The sequence below is a fragment of the Octodon degus genome, unplaced genomic scaffold (assembly GCF_000260255.1).
Source record: "Octodon degus isolate 3935 unplaced genomic scaffold, OctDeg1.0 scaffold00030, whole genome shotgun sequence".
Lineage (NCBI taxonomy): Eukaryota > Metazoa > Chordata > Mammalia > Rodentia > Octodontidae > Octodon > Octodon degus.
This window is the reverse complement of record NW_004524606.1, coordinates 1,854,474-1,878,568: the sequence shown is the minus strand read 5'-3', so window position 1 is coordinate 1,878,568 and position 24,095 is coordinate 1,854,474. Positions and strand designations below refer to the sequence as shown.

Sequence of the window (24,095 nt, the reverse complement as noted above, 5' to 3'; positions counted from 1 at the left end):
AAAAGAATTAAAAATGGCCAATAAATACATGAAAAATGTTCAGAATCACCAACCATTTGAAAATTGCAAATTAAAATTTCAGCAAAATTGCATTTATCTAAAGAAAGAATAGCTATGTTTAAGGAATCAAATAATAATGAATGGTAAAGGACCTGCAAAGAAAAAAAAAATTTCAGTGTATATAGGACTGCAAAGTTATTGCAATAAATATGAAGATTCTTCAAAACACCAAAAATAGAAATTTCATTTGACCCAGCTATTCCCCTCCTAAGCATCTTCCCAGAAGACCTAATTACATACTATTAGAGGGATATATGCATGCCAAACTTTATAGCAGCACAATTGATAATAGATACATATTGGATATAGCTTAAATATCCACCAACGGATAATGGGTAAAGAAAATGTAGTATCAATCCACAGCGAGGTACTACTATGTTTCTGTCTGCTGGTGTTTTCCTACTAAAGACTTCTCTCATTCTCAGATGAAGTTATAAGTAGATAGATAGAATATCTATGCATGATAAATAAATAAATGGACAGGATGATAGCTATAGATATATTTTTGTTTTGTTTATCTGTTTGTAAATAGTATACAGCTGACTCAATAAATGTATACTTTGAATACACACAGAATATTCAGTATGTTTATAAAATATCTCACAGTTTATTTGATTCAGCATTATTATATAAGATGTAGTTTCCATATCATTTGTTTGGCTTTTCATTTATAAATATTTTCCTGTTCCTCAAGGCAATATTTACTATTAAAGTTCACAGTGTAAAGTGTCTAGACATCATTTTATGTCAACTGCTTCATTTTCTAAATGAAAAAGTTGAGCCAGAAAAATTACAGGATTCATTTGTATTACAAATAATAATTACATCTCTCTTGAGGAAGTAGTACACACTCATATAGCAAATGCTACATTTTCACACAGCATATTGAGCATCTTCATCCACTTTCTCTTCTGTCCCCTCATTTCCTATATCCCCTTCCCATCCCTACACCCAGAACAACTTCTATGCTTTCTAATATCTCCTTCATTTTGCTCTTTATTTTTATTATTATCCCTTACATTAGAGAAATCACATAGTATTTAACTTTCTGTATCTGGTTTTTTTTCCACTTAGTATTATGGTCTCAAGATCCATCATTTTACTATTAGTTACTCAAATTTATTCTTTTCATGGCTCAGTAGTACTGGATTTTGTACATATACTACATTTTCTTTAACCATTCATTTGATGATGGGAATAGAGGTCTTTTCCAGAATTTGCTTATTATGAATTGTCCAGCTACAAACATGGTTATTCTTGTGGGTAGAAGAATAGTTGACTTAAATGAAATTTCTACTTTTAGATTTTTGAGGAATCTCCATACAGATATCCACAGTGGTTGTGCTAGTTTACATTTTCATAAATGAGGTAAAACTATCTTTCTTCCCACACACTTGCCTCTATTTCTTATGTTTTGAATCCTAGATACATAGCCATTCTTTCTGGAGTAAGACAGACTTTCAATGTTGATAGCCAAAAGTGTTGAATATTTTTTATATACTATTGCTGATGTAAACTTCTTGTTTTGAGAAGTTTGCCATTTTTAGTTGGTGTTTTGTTTTGTAGTATCTCTTTTTTCATTTGGTTCTTCATGTGTTTTTTATAATAGAAGTCTACATGAAGAATAGCTGGCAAGGATTTGTTCCAATGCATCCTGTGGGTTGTTTGCTTTGCTGAACAGAAGCTTTTAAATTTGATAGAACCCATTTGTTGACTCTAGGTATTATATCTTGTGCAATTAAGGTTTAGTTCAGAAAGTCCACGCTCATTTCCATGCCTTCCAGTGTTTGGCCATTTTTTTTTCACCAGATTCACTTTTTTCTCCTTCCATATCCATTTGGATTTTATGTTGCTAAAGAATGACAGAAATGGTTCCAGGTTGATTCTTCTGCATAAGCATAACCAGCTTTCCCAGTACCGCTTGTTAAAGAGTCTATGTTTCCTCCAGCTTAAATTATTGGTCCCTTTGTCAAAAATGAGATGCTGAAGGTGCTCGTGGTTGTTTTTGCATCCTCAGTTGTAGTCCACTAGTCAACACATCTTTGGTTGTGTATGTGAGTACCATGCTGATGCATTTCTGTAGCTTTGAGGTATAACTGAGGTTGGAGTCTGAGATTGTAACGCTTCTTGCTTTGTTCTGGTTGCTCAAAAAGATTTATTTGGCTATTCTGGGTTTCTTATAGATTTATATAAACTTTAGAGCTGATTTCTGACAAAAGGATGTACAAAGGGCGGTACAGGGCTGCAGGATAAATCCTGAGAGTACTTGGCTGACCTTATCAGATACAAAAGTTACATTTCTAGGTATATAGGTCTTGCTATATCTTGGTCTTAACCATCCAGCAGAAAAGTATAAAAACAAGGTATATAAAGTAAATCCATGTTAATACGATGAGCTGTAGAAGGCTCAAATCAATAACTTCTGAGGATAACCCACTAATATTATAGACTGCTAGACAGTGTTAGATTGTGTAGTTGAATTCAAACACCTATACTATTTAGATGCCAATAGAATATTCACCTCTGACAGGACAAAAAAATAAAATAAAAAATTTTAAAAAAGATTCAAAGAAAAGATCATTTTGTATTTATATATACAAAATAGGATAAATTTACAGCTACTTTCGCTTAACTCAATGAGAAGAAAGAGGTGTACTAACAGTGTTTGGACAGAATATCCTGTCTGCTTCTTGTACTATGAATAACCACTAAGAAGATAACAATGTACAATGTATTGACTATCAAAACTGTCCTATTAATCAGCTGTGAAACTGTCTCATTCATATTTATTTCTCAATAAAAAATATAAATAAATAAAAATAAAATACATTACAAGAACACAAAAAATAAAATAAAATAAAATAAAATAAAATAAAATAAAATAAAAATAGAAAGACACATGTTTCTGTCATTTTTCCATTTTCTAATACTCTTTTCAATGTTTTTTTTTTTAAAGCAGTGTAGATTTTTTTTTACACGGTTATTTCACTTTGTGGGTAATTTAATTTCTATTTAATTTTTTGACACAACTATGAATGGAACTGTTTTATTGATTGGTTGTGTTTATTTTGGTGAACAGGAACACAATTGATTTTTATATGCTATATCTGAATATATTTTTATTGGCACTTTTGAAAAATTTTATATATTGTCAAAGATATCTTCTTATCATCATGAGACACTTCCTAATACTTTTGTGTATAACACTATAATCAGATAAAAAGCATCAACTACATGGAAATACTTAAAGGCAAATTATAACATTCTAGATGACTCAAAAATAACATCATCTATTATGACATCACTTTAGTCTCTATGGACAGAGGATTCCACTTCCTTCTTTTTCATGACCTTCATATATTTGAAGAGTACTTGTCAAGGACTTTCACAAAGTCTCTCATTTTGCATTGTCTATTATTTGCAGCAAGGTTAGATTAGGGTCATAGATTTTTAGAAGAAAACCACAAAGTTGCAATATCAGTTTTATCACATGTGCCAGAAATGTGGTTCACAGTGTAAAAACTTATACTATTTCATAGTGTTCATCTATTGTGTAGTTATTATCATTTTTCTTCCATGTAATAGGCTATAGAAGAATTAATAAGCAAAGCTTACATATAAGAAAATTAAATTTTTATGGGTCACTAGAAACATGCATTTCTTAAATTGTTCTGTACAAAAGATCCCAGAAATCATTTTAACCTAAAATATTGGAGCAAGGATTTTTTTAACCATTACATATAATACTATATTATATCTTCTATATTTAAAAATCAAATTTAGATTATGGATCATTTAATTAACTAAGTTAATGAATGAGAAAACTTTTTCATAGGCAAATTAGAACATGGCAAATTTTGCCTATCTAAACTGGTACTGATTCTCAGTAGTTTGTAGGACGTGGATGGAAAACATACACCACACAATGGCCTACCAAGACTGCTTCAATGATTTCATGATCTTAAAATGTATCTCTTAAATTTTTTGGTTAAAACAAAAAATTTTGCCTATTATAGACACATACATTTATTTAAATCTTTTAAATAAACACCTCAAATCTTTTCAGAGAATTCAATAAAAAGAGTTGGAATAGAAAAGAAGCATATCTAAATGGTAGGTTCTCATTAGAATAAAAGAATTTCTGTCATAAATTGAATGGCTACTAGGCTGTTTCCATGGAAATGTACTGAAACCTTTTTCCTGGTAAAAGGAAAGGTATCATTTCTGTACATACTACAAGGAACTTCTTGCTTTGCATGGATCATACCCTTTAACACCTAATAAGAGAAACAATATGTTGTGGTTTGTGTCTAGTTGTCACCCCAAAGTCTCATGCAGTCATGGGGTAGGGAATTCTAGAGTATGAGATTAATTCATGAACAAGGTTGGGATTATGGGTCTTAGTACTGCTGGGATTATGGGTGTGAGTACTACAATCAGCCTGGGGCATACAGTCTCAATGCAACTTAAGGGAGACAGACGTCCTCTCTGTAGCCACTGTTGCCACTGCTCCTGCCCTTTTGCTCTTGCTCTTTGCCACTGCTATGAAATGTTGCTCTCTACCATGTGCCACTCTGCCTTGGAGCCAGAGTATGACTGAGTACAGACTGAAACCTCCAGTAACTATGCGCTAAATACACCTCTCCTTCCTTTATTTTGGGTGTTGGGTATTTGTCCCAGCAATGAGAGAAAAGTAACTGAGATAGAATTTGGTACCAAGAATGGGGTTGTTACTGTGGCTAAACCTGACCACGTGGATTATGAATTTTGGGGAATGGCTTATGGGAAGAGATAGAGAAGGTTTGGAGATGTTGCCTACAAGTGAAGCACTAGAGCAGCTTCTGCTATTCTGTACAGGAGATTCTGGTAAGAGTTCAGCAGACCAGAAGGCTGATGGAAATCCTACCGGTAAGACCAGGCTGGGAAAGTTTCTGCTGGGAAAAAGGACTGCATTGGTTGCTGGACTCCAGATCATTTGTGTTTTGGTTTAGCAGAAAACTTGTCTGCATTTTGTTCATGTCCAGAGACTTTTCCCAAGAGTAAGATTAAGCATGATGTACTGATTAATCTTTCAGAAGAAATCTCAACACAATATATATATATATATATATATTTATGTATTTGGTACAGGGTCTCACTATGCAGTTTGGACTTGTAGTGATCCTCCTGTTTTCAGTCTCTCTAGCACTGGGATTACAAGCCTATGCCACCATACCCAGAAGACTTGGTGGTCAGCTCCGTGCACCCAGGGTTGGGGCCAGCCCAGGACTGCATATGTGTCCCTGTGCTTGCCTAAGCAGGTGTTTAGTCCAGTGAGCTATCTTGCCAACCCTAAAGCAGCCAAATATTGAGTGAGTGGCATGGATTTTGTTTAGGGCTTTTAGTCAGGTTTATGAGGAAAATCAAGTACAAAGAGCCCAGCAGTATGGTTTAAAATGTGAATTTGGCCAGAAAGGAAGCTCCAATACAGCTGTAGACTGCAAAAACAGAGCTGAGAAGATCTCCAGTGCTGAGGAGGACCAAAAGAATGGAAGGGATGGCCTGAAGGTATCACAGGAGGCAGCAGGTCTCTGCACTTTGGAACTTTGTAGCCTCAGAATTGCAAAGGTCAGGGACTTTGCCTTGGGGAAAAAGCCGCTGAGCCCAATGTTCCAGATGGTGTCAGTGGCCACATCAGGTTCCAGAATGGCACTGGCATGGAGAATTTATTCCTTGGAGTCAGGGTCAGAGTGCTCAGCGATCCAGTGGCTTGACTCCCTACATACAAGAGAGTAGGAAGCCTGGCTACTGCTCCAGCTGACAGCAGACCTTGGCACCATCCGCATAGCACTGGTTTTAGGCATTTGCAGAATGCAGGGGATCTGAGGTTAAGAAGGCTTCCACCTAGATGTCAGAAAAATGCCTGGCAGATCAGCCAGTGTGCCTCTGGGAGGGAAGTGTGTAAAGCTATGAGTGAGAAGCCTATTCAGTGGAAACCCCAGAAGTTTGGAAAAGCCAGGAAAAAGGATCATCTAAGGGAAACTGCACAGAGGGAACGAAGATGGCCTATGAGAGAAGCCATGAGAGCTACCACTGAAAGTGCCTTAAGAACAGAGCCTTATAAGGGCTTTGGAGCTCACAACTCATCATAGATTGCTTCAGGTATTCCACATGGAACTATAGGATTTAATGTTTATCCTGCTGGATTTTGGACCTGTGTTGGTCCCAATGTTTGGTATCCTGCTGTGTGCAACTTTTGGAATGGTAATGTTTATGTTGTGCCTTTGAATGTTTTGTTTAACTTTTCATTGTACAGGGGCTCACAGCTAAGGGTTTGCCTTAGATCTTGGGGGAGACTTGGTCCTTGGACTTTTCAGCAATGCTGAAACTCTTGGGACCTTGGCAACTCTTAGAGATGGACTAAAATGCCTTTTGCACAAAAGGATGCACAGGAGACTTTGGAGGTCCAGGGGCGGAATGTTGTGGCTTGTTTCTAATTATCCCCCCAAAGCTTCATGCAGTCATGGGGTGGGGAATTCTAGAATTTGAGATTAATTCATGATCAAGGCTGGGATTATGGGTTTTCATACTGCTGGGATTATGGTTGTGAGTACTACACCCAGCCTGAATGCAACTTAAGGGAAACAGACTTCCTCTTTGTAGCCATTGTTGACAATGCTCCTGCCTTTCTGCTCTTGCTCTTTGCTGATTCCATGAAAGGCTGCTCTCTGCCATGTGCTGCTCTACCTTGTAGCCAGCTGAGTATGGACTGAAACCTTTAGTAACTGTGAGCTAAATAAACTTCTCTTTCCTTCATTTTGGGTGTCAGGTATTCGTCCCAGCAATGAGAGAAAAGTAACTGAGACAGAATTGTTCACATTCTGTTGTTATTCCTTTTTGGAAAATTATGCTTGAGCATTAAATGGAAAGAATAAGAGGCTAATTTTGTTTTGGTGGTGTTCATGTTGTCATGTTTAATAACTAAAATGCAAGTCTAATTTTTTTTCTGTGGCTGGCTCACAGTGCTCTGGGGTTGGACTTATGTGGCATGTGGTGCCAGGGATTGAACCATGATCCCTGCACTTGCCTAAGCTTGCCTAAGGAGGCCGTTTTGTTGGCTGAGATATCTCAACAAATCCAAATATTGATTACAAAAGGTCACAAGTTATCCTCTATCAACTCTTCTACTTGGAAACCTCTTTGCCCCTTTCATTCCCTCAAATCAAAATTTCCTTCTTGACATTTACATTCTATTATAATCTTAGCTTCTCTCCCTACAAAAATTAATTTTCCACTGTCACAACCCAGGCTTTCAATTCAATTTATGGCAGTGTTCTGGATTTTTCCCCATACACCATTCCCTGTGCTCATTGACTGCTTTTTGAACCCTGTTAGACCTACTCCTGCCCTCATCAGACTGTGTTCTGAAGACCTTCCATGGACCCTTGGGAATACTTGCTTTATAAAAGATCACATCATATTTCCAGTGAGACAGAGTATAGGGATTGTGTGCCAATTTACTTACTTCTAATTCACTGTCACAAAGTGAATTTAAAGAAGATTGCCCAGAAGTACCAGTTTGTTTCTGTGTGTATATTTAATAGTAAAAAATTAAAGAGAAAAAAATCACATCTTATATGAACAATGTTAATAATAAAAAATTAGAGACAAATAAAAATATTAGTCCACAGACTTTTTACTGTACTCTGAAAGGATTATGCAGTATATTGTGAAAAACTTGAAAAATAACGTAATTCATAAAGTCCATAAGATAAAAGCCAAGCAATTTCTGAGAAGATACTAACTTATCATCATAACTGTTTTTGTAAATGATTCTTTTATGTATAAACATATTAAGGACTCTCTTATGGACTGTGTAGCTTCTTTACTAGACTTCTTACATAACACAAAAAGCTTAGTTTAATGACAGTTTTGTATTCTTTTTGATATTCATTTAGTATAGGTTACATGTCACATGTTTTATTTATTTTTTCATTTTTTCCTTTAAATCATTGATGACTAGAAGCTTGCTTAACATTTAAAGAGTTTTGAGATATTTTTCATAAACATTTGTTAGCCAGTCTTTCTAAATTTGTTCATCCTAACATTGGTCTAAAGATTGCACAAATCATCTGGCCTTGTAGCTCTTGATTACTGAATGGAGACGCAGAATATTAGAACAGGTAGACATCTATTATAACATGAAATAATATTTTATAGACTTGTAGATTGAGGGCCAGAAAGGACATGGAACTTCAGGAAATTGTGTAGCAGTTTTGACACCCAAGAATTCTCAGATTTAGAATTGTCATCAACACTGACTTACTTTAAGTAAGGTTTAAAAGAATATCATACAATAAAATGCAGGGGTCAAATAAGAGAGTATGATGCATACAGGAAAGAAGGTTAGCACTGGAAATGAGAAATAGGTCTAATGATATAGGGTTAAAGCTAAGTCAAGTTTCAGGAGAGATAATTTTTTCAAATACATATTGTCCCATCATGTATCCTTTCTGCTATTAGAAAAGAGTCAGATGGCTTCCATCTCCTTCACACATGCAGGCCTGTGGACACACACACACACACACACACACACACACACACACACATATTGCTAGCCATCCTTAAATACAAAGATTAGTCTCCACATGTAGATGAAATTCTTTCTAACTCTGCATATACCTGCAATCATTAGTGTATCAAAGCCTTGGAGTCTTTCTCCTAATGCGTGTGTCCCTGGAAGGATGGAGAGGTAGAGCTGGTTGTCCCTGCAGTACGCCGATGCACTCTAATGAATGTTCACATCTAGTATCTTTGCATGCACATCAGGAAGAAACAAATAATTTGAGACAAAAGTATCAAACTCCTACTCTTATGGTTTCAATTGAAAACTGCAGAGAGGACAGTCATGCCTGTGCCCCATTTTTTGCATTTTAGAAAATACACAATGTTTAACAATGTTGGTTATGTATACACATGAAAAGAAAATGTTGTGAGTTTATCCACGTGCTACTCATGAGAAGGGCGTACCTGGTTATCTATTCTTCTGAATTGCCACAGGGAATATTCTTCCCAAAACACAAGATAAATTTTAAGATGCAGTTCTTTGTGTGCTCTATCCAAATAAAGCATGGTCAAAATATTGTTACTTAAAGTATGCATTTCAGGTAACATAGCATTCAGTTAGCTTATGTTGAAACTATATATATTTTACTAGTTCTTCTCTTGTGGCAGTATGCTTTATGGAAAAAATTCTCACTTTTGAAGTTAGAAAAATCTGGGCTTGGTTCTTGCTCTAATTTTGATCATCTAGTAAAAACAGGACACATTATTAATGTTATCTATCCCAGTCTACTCACTAATAAAAATGTAATTAATTTTTTGTTATAGTTATTGTAAGAATATGTACAAAACATATATATGTAATTATAGATATAACTTACACTGCTTATGATATAATTATACATATAATAGACATTGATTTACATATTTAAAGTACTTAATAAAATATTTATTATATAAATATTGAAGATGCAAATATATGTTTCAAATATATCTATATTATAAAATATCTCTATATAAAACACCTAATAAAATTTCTGTAGCAAAAGGATGTTCTATACTTATTGTATATTCCCCAACCTCATTACAGACTATGAAGATGAAATCATCATCTGTCTTTCATTCCTCCAACATATTAATACTTGCAACAACTCATATGGCTAATCTATAATTAAAGGGGTTTCAGAACAGGCAACCTGGTAGCACAAGGGAGCATATTAATGCCACTTGAAGCAAAACATTTCTTTTAGATATTTCCGTTTACAGCTTATCATTCTCAGTAAAACAGTTCTGTTGATGATGGGCAATTGAGAGTGGCATTGTCCACCTCCAAGTTTGGACTGCCCTTCCTGCTTAATGTGTGTATAGTCCTTTTTCCACACATTGTTTTTTTTTTTTAAATAAAAAATCATAATAGACAAGGAATAGTGAAACCTTTCTGAGGTTGGTTTGTGTGCACACGTGTGTGCATGTGTATGTGTGTGCTCACGTGTGTGTGTTTATGTGTAGTGGGGTTTATTAATCTAGGATAGTTTTCAATCTACTGCCTTATAAGTGTGTGAAATTTTACTTTACAAGGGAGATATTTCCAGATGACAGGTATGTGATACCATGCAAAGATAAAGTAGAATTTAATTTAAGCCCTTTGAAGCATTATTGATATATTTTAAGGAATTAATTCTTAACAGAATATCTCTTTTGTGCTTTTGTACATGCTCTTGTCATCGTTTCATGAGCAACTTCTTAGAGATTGTCCGCACCTCCAAGTTTGGACTGCCCTTCCTGCTTAATGTGTGTATAGTCCTTTTTCCACACATTGCTTTTTTTAAAATAAAAAATCATAATAGACAAGGAATAGACAAACCTTTCTGAAGTTGGTTTGTTTTTACATTATTGACATAAGGAATCATATTACTACGTGCTCATAGAAAGCAGAGCTAAAATTGTTATTTATTGAAATGAATCTAGGATTACATGAAGTTAACTTCTATTACAAAAACGTCATTGCTTTTTAAAACAGTGTCATTTGTGACAAATGTTTACTAGCATCAAGTAGACATAAAACTAGACTTGAGAATACTTAAGGATACATCAATGAATGAGCCCACACTAGGTTCTTTGTTTATTGTTTTGTGCTTTTGGAGACAGAACTCGAGGCATCACACTTGCTAGGCAAAAATCTGTAGAAAGCTTAATCTCAATCCCTTTAATAAATTTTAATTTGAGATGGAGTTTTGCAAATTTGCAAGCTTGCTTCCAGCTCAAAATCCTCTTGCCTTTCTAATTGTTTGGATTACAGCCTTGAGCCAACACACCCAACTACTGCTGCTCACTTCAAAGGAAACATTAAAAAGAAAATCAAACAAATAGACAACACTCCCTCACAACCTGCTAACTATTACAATGAAAAGAACTAAACATAGTAAAATAGCCATTTCAAATGAGGATACCAGGAAAAACCAGGTAAGAATCAGGTCACCAGTTTAAATTTCCACCAAGTCTTAATCTAGTCTAAACTACAGAGCTGTTTCTCTAATGTAAAAAAGACTCTAACTTGTTAAAAATAAGAAATTGTTAATTTGTTGACTGCTCATTTGTTGGCCTATAATATTAAAAGACTAAAATAATGCTAATATTTGTTTAGGTCATATTAGCTACTACTTGAAAAGGCTACTTCCATTTAATATGTTAAAAATTCACTATTAAAATTTATGTTTACTACTAATATGGGATTTAGAGCTACAATTGCTAAAGTATCAAAGAGTCTACAAATAACAACAAAAAAATCACATCAAAATGGAATCTCCAGAGACGAACTTTTTAAGATTTAAACATTTTGAGGAACCAGTTTTTTGAGCCATTTCTTATTGCTGTTTCTCTAATTTCTTGAAGTGATAGGATAAGATAATATATGTTTCTAACTTTTAGAAAGGCCTAGAGTCATAGATTTGTTTCCCAAAAGACTGAGGTGTTTCTGCGCTCTGTGGTGGATTATCTGAAAAGGGCTGTTTTGTTTTGTTTTGAGCCCCTACAGTCATTCTAGTGTGGCTGCCTAAATAATTTGTTATCAACTTGGTAGTTTAAAAATGTAGTCCATCACATTTAGAGAGACCAGAAGTTCAAAATCAGCTTATGCAGTGATCCGATCCATTAGCTGCAGTGTAGCAGTCTTTCCTACCCTCTGGGGGAGAAGTGTTGCTTCCAGCTCCTGGAAAGGGCTGCCATGCCCATTCTCACGTGGTCACTCCTACACCTGGCTCTGTGGGTGGGCAAATCACCCCCTCATCTGTGTGCACTGAATTTCCCTCTTCCCTGCTTCTCTCTTACAAAGAGAAGGTGCAGTTGTAATTTTTTTTTCAGTGTTTGGTACAGGGTTTTGCTACAAAGCTCAGATATAGCAATCCTCCTGTTTTCAGCCTCCACAGGGCTGGGATTACAAGCATGCACTACCATGCCCAGACTCTGTGGCCAGCTCAGTGCATCTGAGGGTAGGGCCAGCATGACATATAGTACTGGGACTCAAACCCTGGTACCTGAGCTTGCCTAAACAGGCACTTAGTCTGCTGAGCTATCTCACTGGCCCAAGTTGTACTTTTGATCCAACCGGGTAATCCACAGTAGTTGCCCCATCTCAAGATATGTAATACATTCACAGTTTTTTTGACCATATGAGATAATACACAAGGTCTAAGAAATTAGTATGTGGATATTTTGAGTCATTTTTCAGTGACATTTTTCCAAAGTTCCATACTCACGGATTTCCATAGGAGGCGTTTCACCCACCAGGAAGATGATTTTCCCTTATGTGGCTTCTCTAAACTATGTGATCAAAATTCTTTGTCTAACTTTAAAACTTTTGTATGAATTTCACTCTTTCTTATTCTTTCAACAAGCCATACTACTGTAGAAATTTTTTAAAGGACTGAACTAATTGTTGCTTTCAAGAAGTTACAATTTATTTGTGGAAATGGGTTGAAGAGACACACATAATTAAGTGAAAACATAAGGACTAGAGATATATAGAGAAATATCAAAAGTATATCAGTAAGCAAAAGCTTATGAGAAAAATGCCCAGTTAGAAAGAAGGGGATATGTATACTGAAGAAAGGAAGAAAAATAACAGCACATAAAGTGTGGGTTTTGAAATATGACTAGAGGAATGGAATTCACATGTCAATGTCATATATAAAATTCCCCAGACCTTTTCCTTAGCCTCTGTATGGAAAAATATTACTGGCTTCTCCTGGTGGAAAGCTTTCTTGGCAATATTCAAAATCATCCTGTTCAGAGGGGAAAATGTTATAGGTAGCTAAGTTAGGTTGAAATATTGCAGGCAGTCTACAGGGCTTGGCCCTCCTCAAGAGGTCAATGAGGAAGGCAACTATGGCTGGAGGTGCATTTATTCAAGGCCAAGCTTCAAGACAAAGAACTATTCAACCATTTCTAGCCCCTGGGGACCAGCAGCAGTGATTGACATGTTAAGTAGATGTCAATCACCTTGGGGTGAAGGAACAAATCTCCTTACCTTACCCTTCAAGGAAAGCTTCATCTATCCTGTGTGCACTTCCTGTGTGACTTTGCTTCCCAATTTGATCCCCATTTAATCAATATTGTCCTAGCAACTATACTTGTTGTATACTTATTGATTGTCCATATTTTGTTCCACCACACACTCATCCTATGATTCAATTTGGGATCAATATTACATAAGTGATTATTCTTGTAATCTAATTGATTGGTTATAGTTCTGCCCTACCTTAAGCCCACCTCACTTCATGGCTTCACTCAATAAAACACCCCTGAGAAGGGCAGCACTTAGTGCACAGCTCATTTTCTGGGACCCCTCTGATCCTCTTACACAGAAGCATTCTCTTTCTCAATAAAAATTCACATGTCAGAAAAGTGGGGAAAACTTATAACAAATGTTTCTATGAAAAGACAGTTGTGATAAAATAATTAGCAAAACTCTCAAAGTCTGGCCAAGATCAACAGAGTTAATGGAATCAAGTTTAAGTTGTGCGTAACAGAAGATGCAATTATAAAACAGATTTGGGGCAAGTATTCATTTCCTTCTTATTTGGAAGGATGACATAAAGAAGACAGCCTGGAGATAGGAAGAAAGAACATTGAGAACTATCATAGATTTCAAGTGTAAGCTGATCGAGGCCCAGATTTAGGAGGCAGAATTTTTAATGGAAGAGGAAAGAACTAGAAAAGGAGAATTCATAGGGCCTACTGTCTAGATTAGGGAGAGCAGTGACAGTGCAAAACATGAAGCCAAATTAATGCAGAGATTGGAGAATCGAAAGGTTTTGGATGAAGGATGAGGTACATGTGCATACTAAGCTTGAGGCTGTGTTTGGTCATTGAAGTAGAAATGTGCATAATTCAGTTTGAAACAATGGGAAGAAGCCCAAGAATCGATAAGCACTTGGAGCTCCTTTATATATAAATTTGAGAAGATCGATTTCCTAGTAAAATATTAAGAAAAAAAATGCATGAAATAGCATGGAGATAACAGACTCACTATATGAATGAACTTATATCTGGAGGTTTGACATCAAACCAATTTCATGATGGCAGGCCATCCTTGAATTTATGTGAAAAATCGCTAATTTTTGGTTTAAGGGACTTAAGGATGAGAGCTCAAGACCACTCAATAAATGGGCCTATTGCAAAAGTTTGTCTTTTTTGGACATTTTTCTTGACTAATGTTATATATACACATTCTAGATTATGAATTACAATAATGAGGTTTACCTTGGATGAATGATTCAGACAAATTACTATTTTCTTTTTAAATTAATTAATTAACAATGTATTTGGTACAGGATCTCACTATGCAGCTCAGACTTGTAGTAATCCTCCTGTTCAGCCTTCCCAGCTCTGGGATCATAGGCATGATCCACCACGCCCAGACTCAGTGGCCAGCTCAGTGAGCCCAAGGGCAGGGCTGGTGTGTTATGTGGACCATTTTCTATAGTCTAAATGTTTGTGTCCTCAAACTCCTTAGTTCATCTGTCAAATTTACCTCCCAGTACAGTAGTACTAGAAGGTGGACAATATTATATTGTCCATTTAGTCATAAGTGGGCTAAGTGTTAGGACTTTTGGTGTAGCAAAAAAAAAAAAAAAAAAAAAAAAAAAAAAAAAAAAAAAAAGGTGAAAGAAAGGGACGGGAAAGACTTTATTGCCATTGATGAGGATATGGAGAGGACTAATCACAGGGAGATGGTAGGATCCTTTGACCTGAGACAGAAGGGCTGAGATTTTTTTGATTTTTGATAGGGGCAGAGTTTGAGGGGCATGATTAGTGACAACTAGGGAGCTGACTGGGCGGTCCCTTGTGTGCACAGGAAAGGAATCCAGGACTGGGGTGGAGGAAGTGATCATTGGGAAGATAAGTTGTTTTAGCGATTCATCCATGTTGAATCAGAACCATGATAATTTAGCAGTTTGTACTCAGATGGAACCTATCACTAAGTATCCTTATAGAAGAGACCCTCAAGAGCTAGCTAGTTACTTCTGAGGACACAGCCAAGAAGGGTATGATTTTTGAACCAGAGAACAAGCCTGATCCAGTGACTCTCCAAACATCTTGATCTCAGATTTCCTGACTTCTAGAACTGTGAACAGTAGATCTCTGTTGTTCATAAGCCACCCAATTTATATTTTTCTTAAAGTAGCCTAAACATGCTAAGTAACCATTCCACCTTCAGTATATTTTAGTAGCATCATAAAGCCCGCAAAACCCAGAAAAATTCTCTCCACAAAGCACTGAGGAAATTGAAATGCTCCTGGAATAGTTTCTGTTCTTATTGAAATTGTGATAACCTTGCTTCCTTTCAGCTTGCATATATCCAATTCTTTCAAATATTTACTGGATAGATGGTGTTCCTTCCTTCCTCATAGGCCATTTAATTTCCCTTGCAAATTTATTTTGTGAAATCCTTTACAAGTTTTAATTCCACTATGCAAACTCTAAAAGGGGACTCAATCGCTGTCTAAATTGGTTCTAAATAATTATAGTATTTATGAAAATGCAAACTTTAATATAAATACATATCTGTTGAATGAATTCATTTTAATCTGTATTTTAGAATGCATTACTGAAATCACTTCTTCTGGGAGAGAATCTGTAATCAGAAGAGTCAGTGTTTATTTTCAAAATTGTTAATATAGCTACCATCAGATTACATTATTCTTAAGTATGAATAATTACACTGCAGAGAAGGAGAAGACACTTCTATAGAAGTTAGTTAATACCTAATGATACTCTGATTCAGACAGAGAACAGGATTTTAATAAATGGATAGCATAAGTTTCCCTAAAAGACTTATTGTCTTGAAAAATGACTCTGAATCATTTACTGCAATAAATTATATAGAATGCCTCCATCTGTATTCCTTTTAGCTCTTTCCAAATCAGTGAATCTAAGGAGAAAAAAAAAAACACTACAAAGTTTTTCTAAAAATGTATTTTTCTACCACTTTACAATTTTTGTCTTTGAAATGAAGCAGACTTCATGTGGGAGCTGCATCTTTTTTTTTTTTTTTTTTTTTTTGTGGAACCGGGGATTGAACTCAGGCCCTTGCACTTGCCAGGGAAGCGCTTATTCCACTGAGCCATCCCCCCGGCCCCAGGAGCTGCATCTTTCATTAAAAATGAGTTGCAGTTCACAAGGAAATGTTCACCAAACATATTTTAAAAGCTGTATATAGATTTTTTATTTCAAAATAAGTTAATTATTTTATAAATATTTTATTAGTCTGATATGTACCAAATCATAAACATTTTTTCTTTTGTTCTTTCCTTCTTTCTTTTTTGTATTTTAGGGAAGGGTCTACAGGGTGTTCAGGGTCTCACTACTAGATTGGACTTGTAGTGATTCTCCTATTTACAGCTTTCCAAGTGCTGGGATTACAGGCATGCACCACCACACCCTGTCTCAATTGCTGTCTCAAATCCCCCAGGGGCAGGGCCAGAAGGGCAGGCTGGGGGATAGAACCTTGGACTCCTTGTGCTTACTTGCAGGCACTTTAATCCATTGAGCTATTTGGCCAGTCCTTCCTTCCTTCCTTCCTTCCTTCCTTCCTTCCTTCCTTCCTTCCTTCCTTCCTCCCTCCTTCCCTCCCTCCCTCACTCTGGCTCTTGCTCTCGCTCTTTGTTCTTTCTTCTGCCATCTCAGGGTGGAGCTGGTTCAGCATGTGGTGCCAGGGATCGAACTTCAGTCGCCTGCACCTGCCTAAGCTTGCCTAAGCAGCTGCTTTAGACCACTGAGCTATCTCGCCAGTCCCCCAAACACAGTTTAATATAAATGTTAAAAAGTACTATCAATATACGAATAGATAGAATATATGCCAATAAGATTGGTAAAAAATTATCAATTTTGATACTGATTCTTTAAAGATAGTGTAGATATCTAAAAACCACTCATTACAAAAGAATATTCCATGCCAAAAAGAGAAATAGAAGAAATTGGTATATATAAAGTATTTTAACATATGTATATAAAGACAGTATACACAAAAAGTCAAAGTCAGAAAAATATTTGCAATGTGCATGCCATAGGGTAAAACTTTATTAATGAAGTATTATTAAAGATGATGAGAAAAATCTCACAGTGGAGACATAAAACTAAATCTAAGAAATTTGTGATAGCACTTTTAGTGTTTAAATGCTAGTTTTAAAATCCTTAAATGCAATGATAATGATAGGAATATGGTTTAAAAACAGTAAATTCCCCTTCCAAACTACACTAACAAATTTGTAACAAAAATGTTTAATAAGGCATCAGGATTGGCCACTATGATAACAAACTGGAGGCATGTGATTGGGAATTAGTCCAAATACAATGGATATAAAGTTGACGTGGAATCAGACAGACTTTGGTTCAAACTGGCTCTACTATCTCAATCATTCTACTAATTTCTCAGTTTCCATAAGTCTACCTGGCATGAAACCAGGACAATAACACAAGGTACTTCAAAGATACTTGTGAGAATAGAAGATAGTGCAGATTTAGAGCTGTCCGAGTATCACTTCCTATTTCAGCAATTAGTCCTTTTAAAAATATGGTAATATTTTTTAAAAGACCATCTGTCACAATACATTAAAAGCCATATAGTGTTGCATAACTTTAACTTAACAAATTTCTATCTGGACACACTTTTAAAGAAGTATGGGTACTTAGCAGACTCCAGGCACAAGGACAATGGGTCTAGTCTATAAAAATGAAAATTTACAAGTAATACTATTTTTTAGGCAAGAGGAGAATTTAGCTGAAAAACTGTAATTTTTCCATTAAAAAGTATGTTGTGGGCAGATTAAGAAGTTGTTATCCAATAGCTAGCAGAAGAGAAACTAAATGATTAAGTTTGTGGATAAAAAGGATAGATTCAGTCATGAAATTGGGGAACTGTATCAGTACACTGCAGAAATTTGAAAATTCTTAGGCATGAAAGGAACGGGAAATCGTCAACCAGGCATGTTCAGCACAAGAGACTACTGAAATGTCAAGGTAGATCAAAGTAGAAGTGCAGCTAGTGCAGAAACTAGACTGTGGGGAGTGCTGTGTGCTGTACTGAGCAACACAGATTTCTTTTTTTGGGCTGTGGAAAATTCCTGAAGATTCTGATGAAACTTTATATCCCAATACAATATAAATGATGTAGTCATAGACATAATAAAATCAGAAAATTTAAAGAAGACATAGGCTAAGACAAAGGTGGAGTCCTTGGATATAAAGGGATTGTGAAGTAGGACAGGAGAAATATTTTTACATGTAAATTTCAGGATTTTGTGACCAATCAGACTCTACTAGTAAAGCTTTTTATATTAGATTTAAGTTTGGGATGACTATGTCAAGGGGAAGAAAAGAAGTTCCAGTTAGGAAACAGATGAATTTGAGATGCTTGTAGAAAAGTTCACAATCATTAATTAGGTACAGATTTCAGAGCTGAAGAGAGGAGATGGGGACGAAGATATGACAGGAAATGGCTTTCAGGAGACCACCTCATCTTTTGAGACATGTAGACAATTACCTCAAAACTTCTAGAAACTTTCTATCACTAAGGAGTAAGTTTCTTCCTTCACTTGTAAAAATTTATATCAAATGAATGGAATTCCTCTTTAATTCTGTCTGAAATGTTTATCCACAAGACATTACTTGCCAATGAAAACATTTCATGAAAAGATAGGAACAGAGGGCCTAATTTTGCCATTATTCTAAGAAGTAGATAACTTCATTCATGAATTAAAAAAGAGTACCTCAAGATGATTATTTCAAATTTAGAAACATTTCCATACTAGCTTTGTTAAAGAACAGTATTCCAACTACAAAAGCTTCCACAGATTCATCTTTACATCATTTGTGTTTTTGATAATTTAAACAAAATATTTCAAAAACTCCAAATAATAATTTCTTCCTGAGTCAAAAAGTATTTGAACATTTGTTATGGCTTTTCTCTAAAGACTAGAGAAGGAATATGAAGAATTTTATGGGTTGGGGACCACAGTACTTGTAAAATTTTAAAACTAAACCACAAAAATAGATGCTGCTTCCCTTGTAACATAAAAGAATAGCAATATAAACAGAAAGGGAATTTTGAGAATAAAATTATAAACTCTGTTCATTTTTAAAGTGAGTAAAGAAAAATCTAAACCAGCCACTATGTATTAATTATCCTGAAAATACTGACTTCTGTCGAAGCTGAAGTCTTAATTATAGGGTTTTTTTGTGATTGCATTTTTCATAACATGTATTTGTGAGAACAGCACTAGGGGCAGGTCAGTGCTTGCAGCTAAACAATATTAAAGGAAGTTGCATTTTTATCTTCAGTATGAAGAACTGAGTGAACATTTTAGCTTTTATTTTTAGAAACAAAATAAGAAATAATTGAAAACATAGTGGAAATAAGAAGAAAATGACTGATGCCAATGGACCAATAGGAGAAACAGGAGATTAGTAACAAGACACAAGATTTGAGGCAAATCTTTTACACATTTCATAGACAAACATTAAAGTTAAAGCACTGAGTACCTTATCCATAAATTGATCAGATTGGTGATATTACAAATTGTGCTTTTATTCTTAAGTCTCCACTGTTATTATGAAGGTAGTAAATATATATAAAATGTGAAGTAAAAGTGAAAATTTCCATTCCAACTTCTTTTTAGATTTATTCTCTTTAGAACAATCTATTTTACAGATTACAATACATTTCTAGTAAATTATAACACTTGTGTAAGTATTGTAAAATACAGAAAAATGTTCATATATGGTTTTGATAAATAAATCATTGAAAGTAAGAGGTACTCTAGATGTTTCTTTCCCATTTTGTATTTTCCATGCTTTCTTTGACTACTTTTGAGGCTATCGTATATTCCACACATATGCATTAATGCTTAAGTAACTATTTGCCTTTTGATAGATACTTAGTTTTATAAATATGTGCACAATACTACTAAGTATTTATATATGCTGAAAAATAAATATGGTTTCAGTTTCTCACTTATCGTTAAGTCCACAATGTAAAGGTACTAGAATGTATGTAGGAATGTTTCCTTGGTTATTGCTTATTTTTTCACTCAGTTTGTGATTCTCTAAGATTGATTTTTGAAACATTTTTAATGATGGCAATAGCTACAATTATTCCTTGACAATGTCTATGAGGTACTGAATGTAAAAGCCCATTGTTTGAACCACAGAGACCCTCAGCTGTTAATTTGCGCAGTTTATTATGTGCCTCTCAAACCACCAGCACTGTGCCGGGTTCTGGGAAGGAAGACTGAGTTACAGGAGATCGGAAAAAGCTAATTTCTGTGTGTCTGAAATTTTATAAATAAATAATGCAGTATTTAATGCTTACAATCTGGGTATACGGTGTGTCATGCACACAAATGCAAGCATATGATTATCCTTTTCAATAGTAACCTTATTGAATTTTTAAAGATAATTTATATGAGGTACTTTTCTCTCATTGAAGTGTGCATTAGAATTAGAGTGAGATCATATGGAATTTTTTAATGCATGTCATGGTATAGATGATTAGTTGGGATTTTCCCATCATCTATTAACATGGACTGTAGTAGCCGGCTCTGAATGTCCATCCACCATACGCTACAAATGACCTGTGAGAAGCAGCCTTCTGAGTCTAAGGCTGAACATCCTGGGATTTGGTCCCTAGGTATACTCAAGTAACATATTTTTGGTCAAAAACACATACATAATACACAGAGGAATGGTAAGCCTCTAGGAGGTTTTTGTTTTTTCCTAATAAAAAGCAGACATGTTTCTTAGAGTTATTCCTCACCACACTTTTCCCATCCTGAATGTGGGCACACTATGTGCAAAACCTTCAACAAACTCTGACCAGATGATGATGTGAAAACGGACCACTAGAGGCATCCCACAATGAAAACACAGGGATTGTGGTTTCCTCACGGAATCATTCATGACCTAAACAACTGTCCACATTTGACTCTTTCAAAATTAAGAGAGAAAATTAAATCCCACAACTTCTCTTTTCTGTTTTCCTAATTTTCATTTTTATTTGTACATGTTTGAAATACACGAGATTACAGTCAATGTGGGGTGTTGCTACAGGTGCATGGCATGGCTTAATTATGTGTTCCCTTCACCTCCTCTTTTTCTCTCTCTTCAAGCTTTTATAATTTTTACATGAATTTACTAAAATGTCTTTGGTTTGTGGCAGCACAGGCCTTCCAGTTATTGTGAATCAATATAACAATGAGCTGTATCATCTAAAATATTTTTCTTTCTTCTGCCTATACTATTGTTTCTATGATCTTCCACCATAAACTCATTTTCTCAAATGTTATAATATAGAGATTTAGTTTAAATACTGTCTTGTACAAGTTGAAACTTTGGAAACCTACTTGGGCCTTTAATTACTGATCGTTTTGCTTTTAAGGAAAACACTGAATCACATAGTGTCACAGAGATACCACCTGTAAAGTATGGGATTAAAGCTCCATAGTGCTACTGTCCTTGTTTTACAGCAGCAGAGTCACTGCTCAGCCTAAATCCATGCATGCTGGATGGGCTACCTCTGCAACCTCAGTCTGTGCTAGCCTAGAAATTTTTCCACCTAGAAAGAACTCAGTGCTGGGTTTCTCATTAACTTCTGCACAAACTCTCTCCCAGCTATCTCAAGCTTTGCCTTGTAAGCATTTTCCAGAAATTCTAAAATCTTCCTTTCAAAGTCACCATGAAGCAAGGCTCCGCAAGACAGAAGAGTCACAACCACAGAGCCTTGCAGAAATACAATTTTTAGGACTCAAATGGAAAACAAGAATCCTTCTTAAACTCTGGTAAGTTTCTGAGAATTGGACTGACACAACTAAAACATTTTTTTTTCCTAGGGTTTTATTCAGCTCTCAGGGATAAATCATGTATTTAAAAAATGTATTGAAATTCAAAACTTATAGAAATTCTGATACACATAAAAATCAACAGAAAAACCAGAGAGTACCCATAGAATAAAATTTTCTCATCATGATAAAGTGAAATGGGTATAAAATATCTGGCCATCTTTTCTTAAATGTATGTTCACTGAAAGTGTTACCCTTTGCTTTAATTTTGCAGCATACTTGTGATCATAAAATAGCCTAGTTAATTCTTGGCTTGGAGGTCTGGTTACTAAACTAAGAAATTATTGTGACAAGCTTGTGAGCCATGATCTACACTAATAATTTTAACAATATTTTTCCCCCTGGATTACTAAATTAATTAAAAAAAGAGTTTACCTGGTTTCCTCCCATGCCATGACAATTGAATATACCCACTTTTTCATTTTCCTTCCGGCCCATGTTGTCTAAACATTGATTGGTTTCAACATTTCTTATCTAAAGGGAGAGACACACAGAAAAAAAGAGAGTAAACCACGAGGCAAAAAGTCAATTAAGTCGGAAAATCTGTGATATTATTAAACTACAAGTTTTCAAGGAAATTCCCAAATAGTAGTTTGCTATAAATACTTAATTTTCTTTTTAAATGTCTGTCCTTATTCTCAGTATCTAAAATCCTGCTGAAATAAATTGAAAAGCACTGCCTTGGGCACTAACATCTGATTAAGTTATAGTATTAGAGAAGAAGCATCTACATGAACTAGGTGGTAGTTTCACATCTTCTAAAACTTAAGACAAATAATTTCCCAACTAATCACCATTCATTCTTCATCTCTTATGGTACCTACCACATGCAAAGAAGTAAAACCTGTGTCAAACACTCAAATTTAAGGAGTGGTCAACAAACATTGCGAACGCTTAAGTTTAAAAAATAATTATAGTAAAAGGCATCCGGCCATTAATCTCCCTCCAAATCATCCTCCTTACTGGGAGCACACTTTTCCCATTGTTTTTGTCACTTTCTAAAGTGGCACTCACAGTCCTCTTTTTTGATTATCTTTCTGAGGGTGATCAAAAACACAGTGAATGATGTTGCTGCATGCCATTCACTAAAAAGGCAGACTCAGAAAAACATTGTGTGTCCTTCGGCCTAATTCACTAGGGCTGCCACAAAGCAAATTCTTGCTCTTCTCCAAAGTCAAAGTGGACATGAAATGTAAACACTAAGGTGAATTTCACCCAAATATCCACACTCCAGTCTTGATCTTCCTTGCAAGGGATTAACTCAGTTATATTGTTAGCCATAACAATATAATTAAAAGCACATACTTGTAAAAGAGGACTTAGAGAGCTGCTTCAGAAAGGGACACAAACAAAACAACAGGATGTGCTTGAACTGAGGGGCAATATTTTGAGGGGGATTAATGATCATGTATCCATTTCTGTTTAGAATTTAAAAACATACTGTATTTTTTCATACTGCATTTTTTGTTCTCACCTTGTATGGTCTATCTTGTGCATTAATAACTATTAATCATGTCATTTATTTCTCTAACTAAAACATATGCATCTCTCTTATTTCATTCATACTGCCAAACTTAATGAAAGTGCTTAACCCTAGAAAAAGCTGTTATAATATAAGCAGAATTTATAGATTATTCAGAAGGAAGAGTTAATTGTCAACTGCAGACATGCATTTCTCAAACAATGCATAGTCGCCTAATTAATATAAGATAATGAATTATATTTGAGAGAAAGATAATTATGCATGCCATTACTAAATCAAACACAAATAAATATAAGGAGAAAGAGAAAGAAGGATCCTTCTCCTGAATGATTTATTTTTGATAGTTGTTCTTTATTCTTAACTCCAGTTATACACTTGTAGTTATTCATACTGATTCTGAGAATTTTGTATCCCTAACCCATATTATGACATGCATATTTTACTGTTTCCTCAATAAAATAACTTGTAGATCTCTACTTAGGTATTTCTTCATGCTGACAAATAAATAAACTAGAGATTTTTTTCAAAGTTTTATTGATAAACAGATAGCAATGAGACAGTTTCAAATCAAATCGGAAGTACAGTTTCAACAAATAATACACTGCATATATTCTTCT

At 35.1% G+C, this 24,095-nt stretch overlaps 1 protein-coding gene across 2 annotated transcripts in view; it reads right to left on the bottom strand.

Moving 5' to 3' along the window:
- The window catches only part of Galnt13 (polypeptide N-acetylgalactosaminyltransferase 13), a 509,399-nt gene that overhangs the window by 25,959 nt on the left and 459,345 nt on the right, over positions 1-24,095 (bottom strand). For both annotated transcript variants that reach the window (XM_023713326.1, XM_023713325.1), the window contains exon 9: positions 22,371-22,469. In XM_023713326.1, the coding sequence (XP_023569094.1) occupies positions 22,371-22,469 (99 nt within the window). The remainder of the gene's footprint in view (positions 1-22,370; positions 22,470-24,095) is intronic.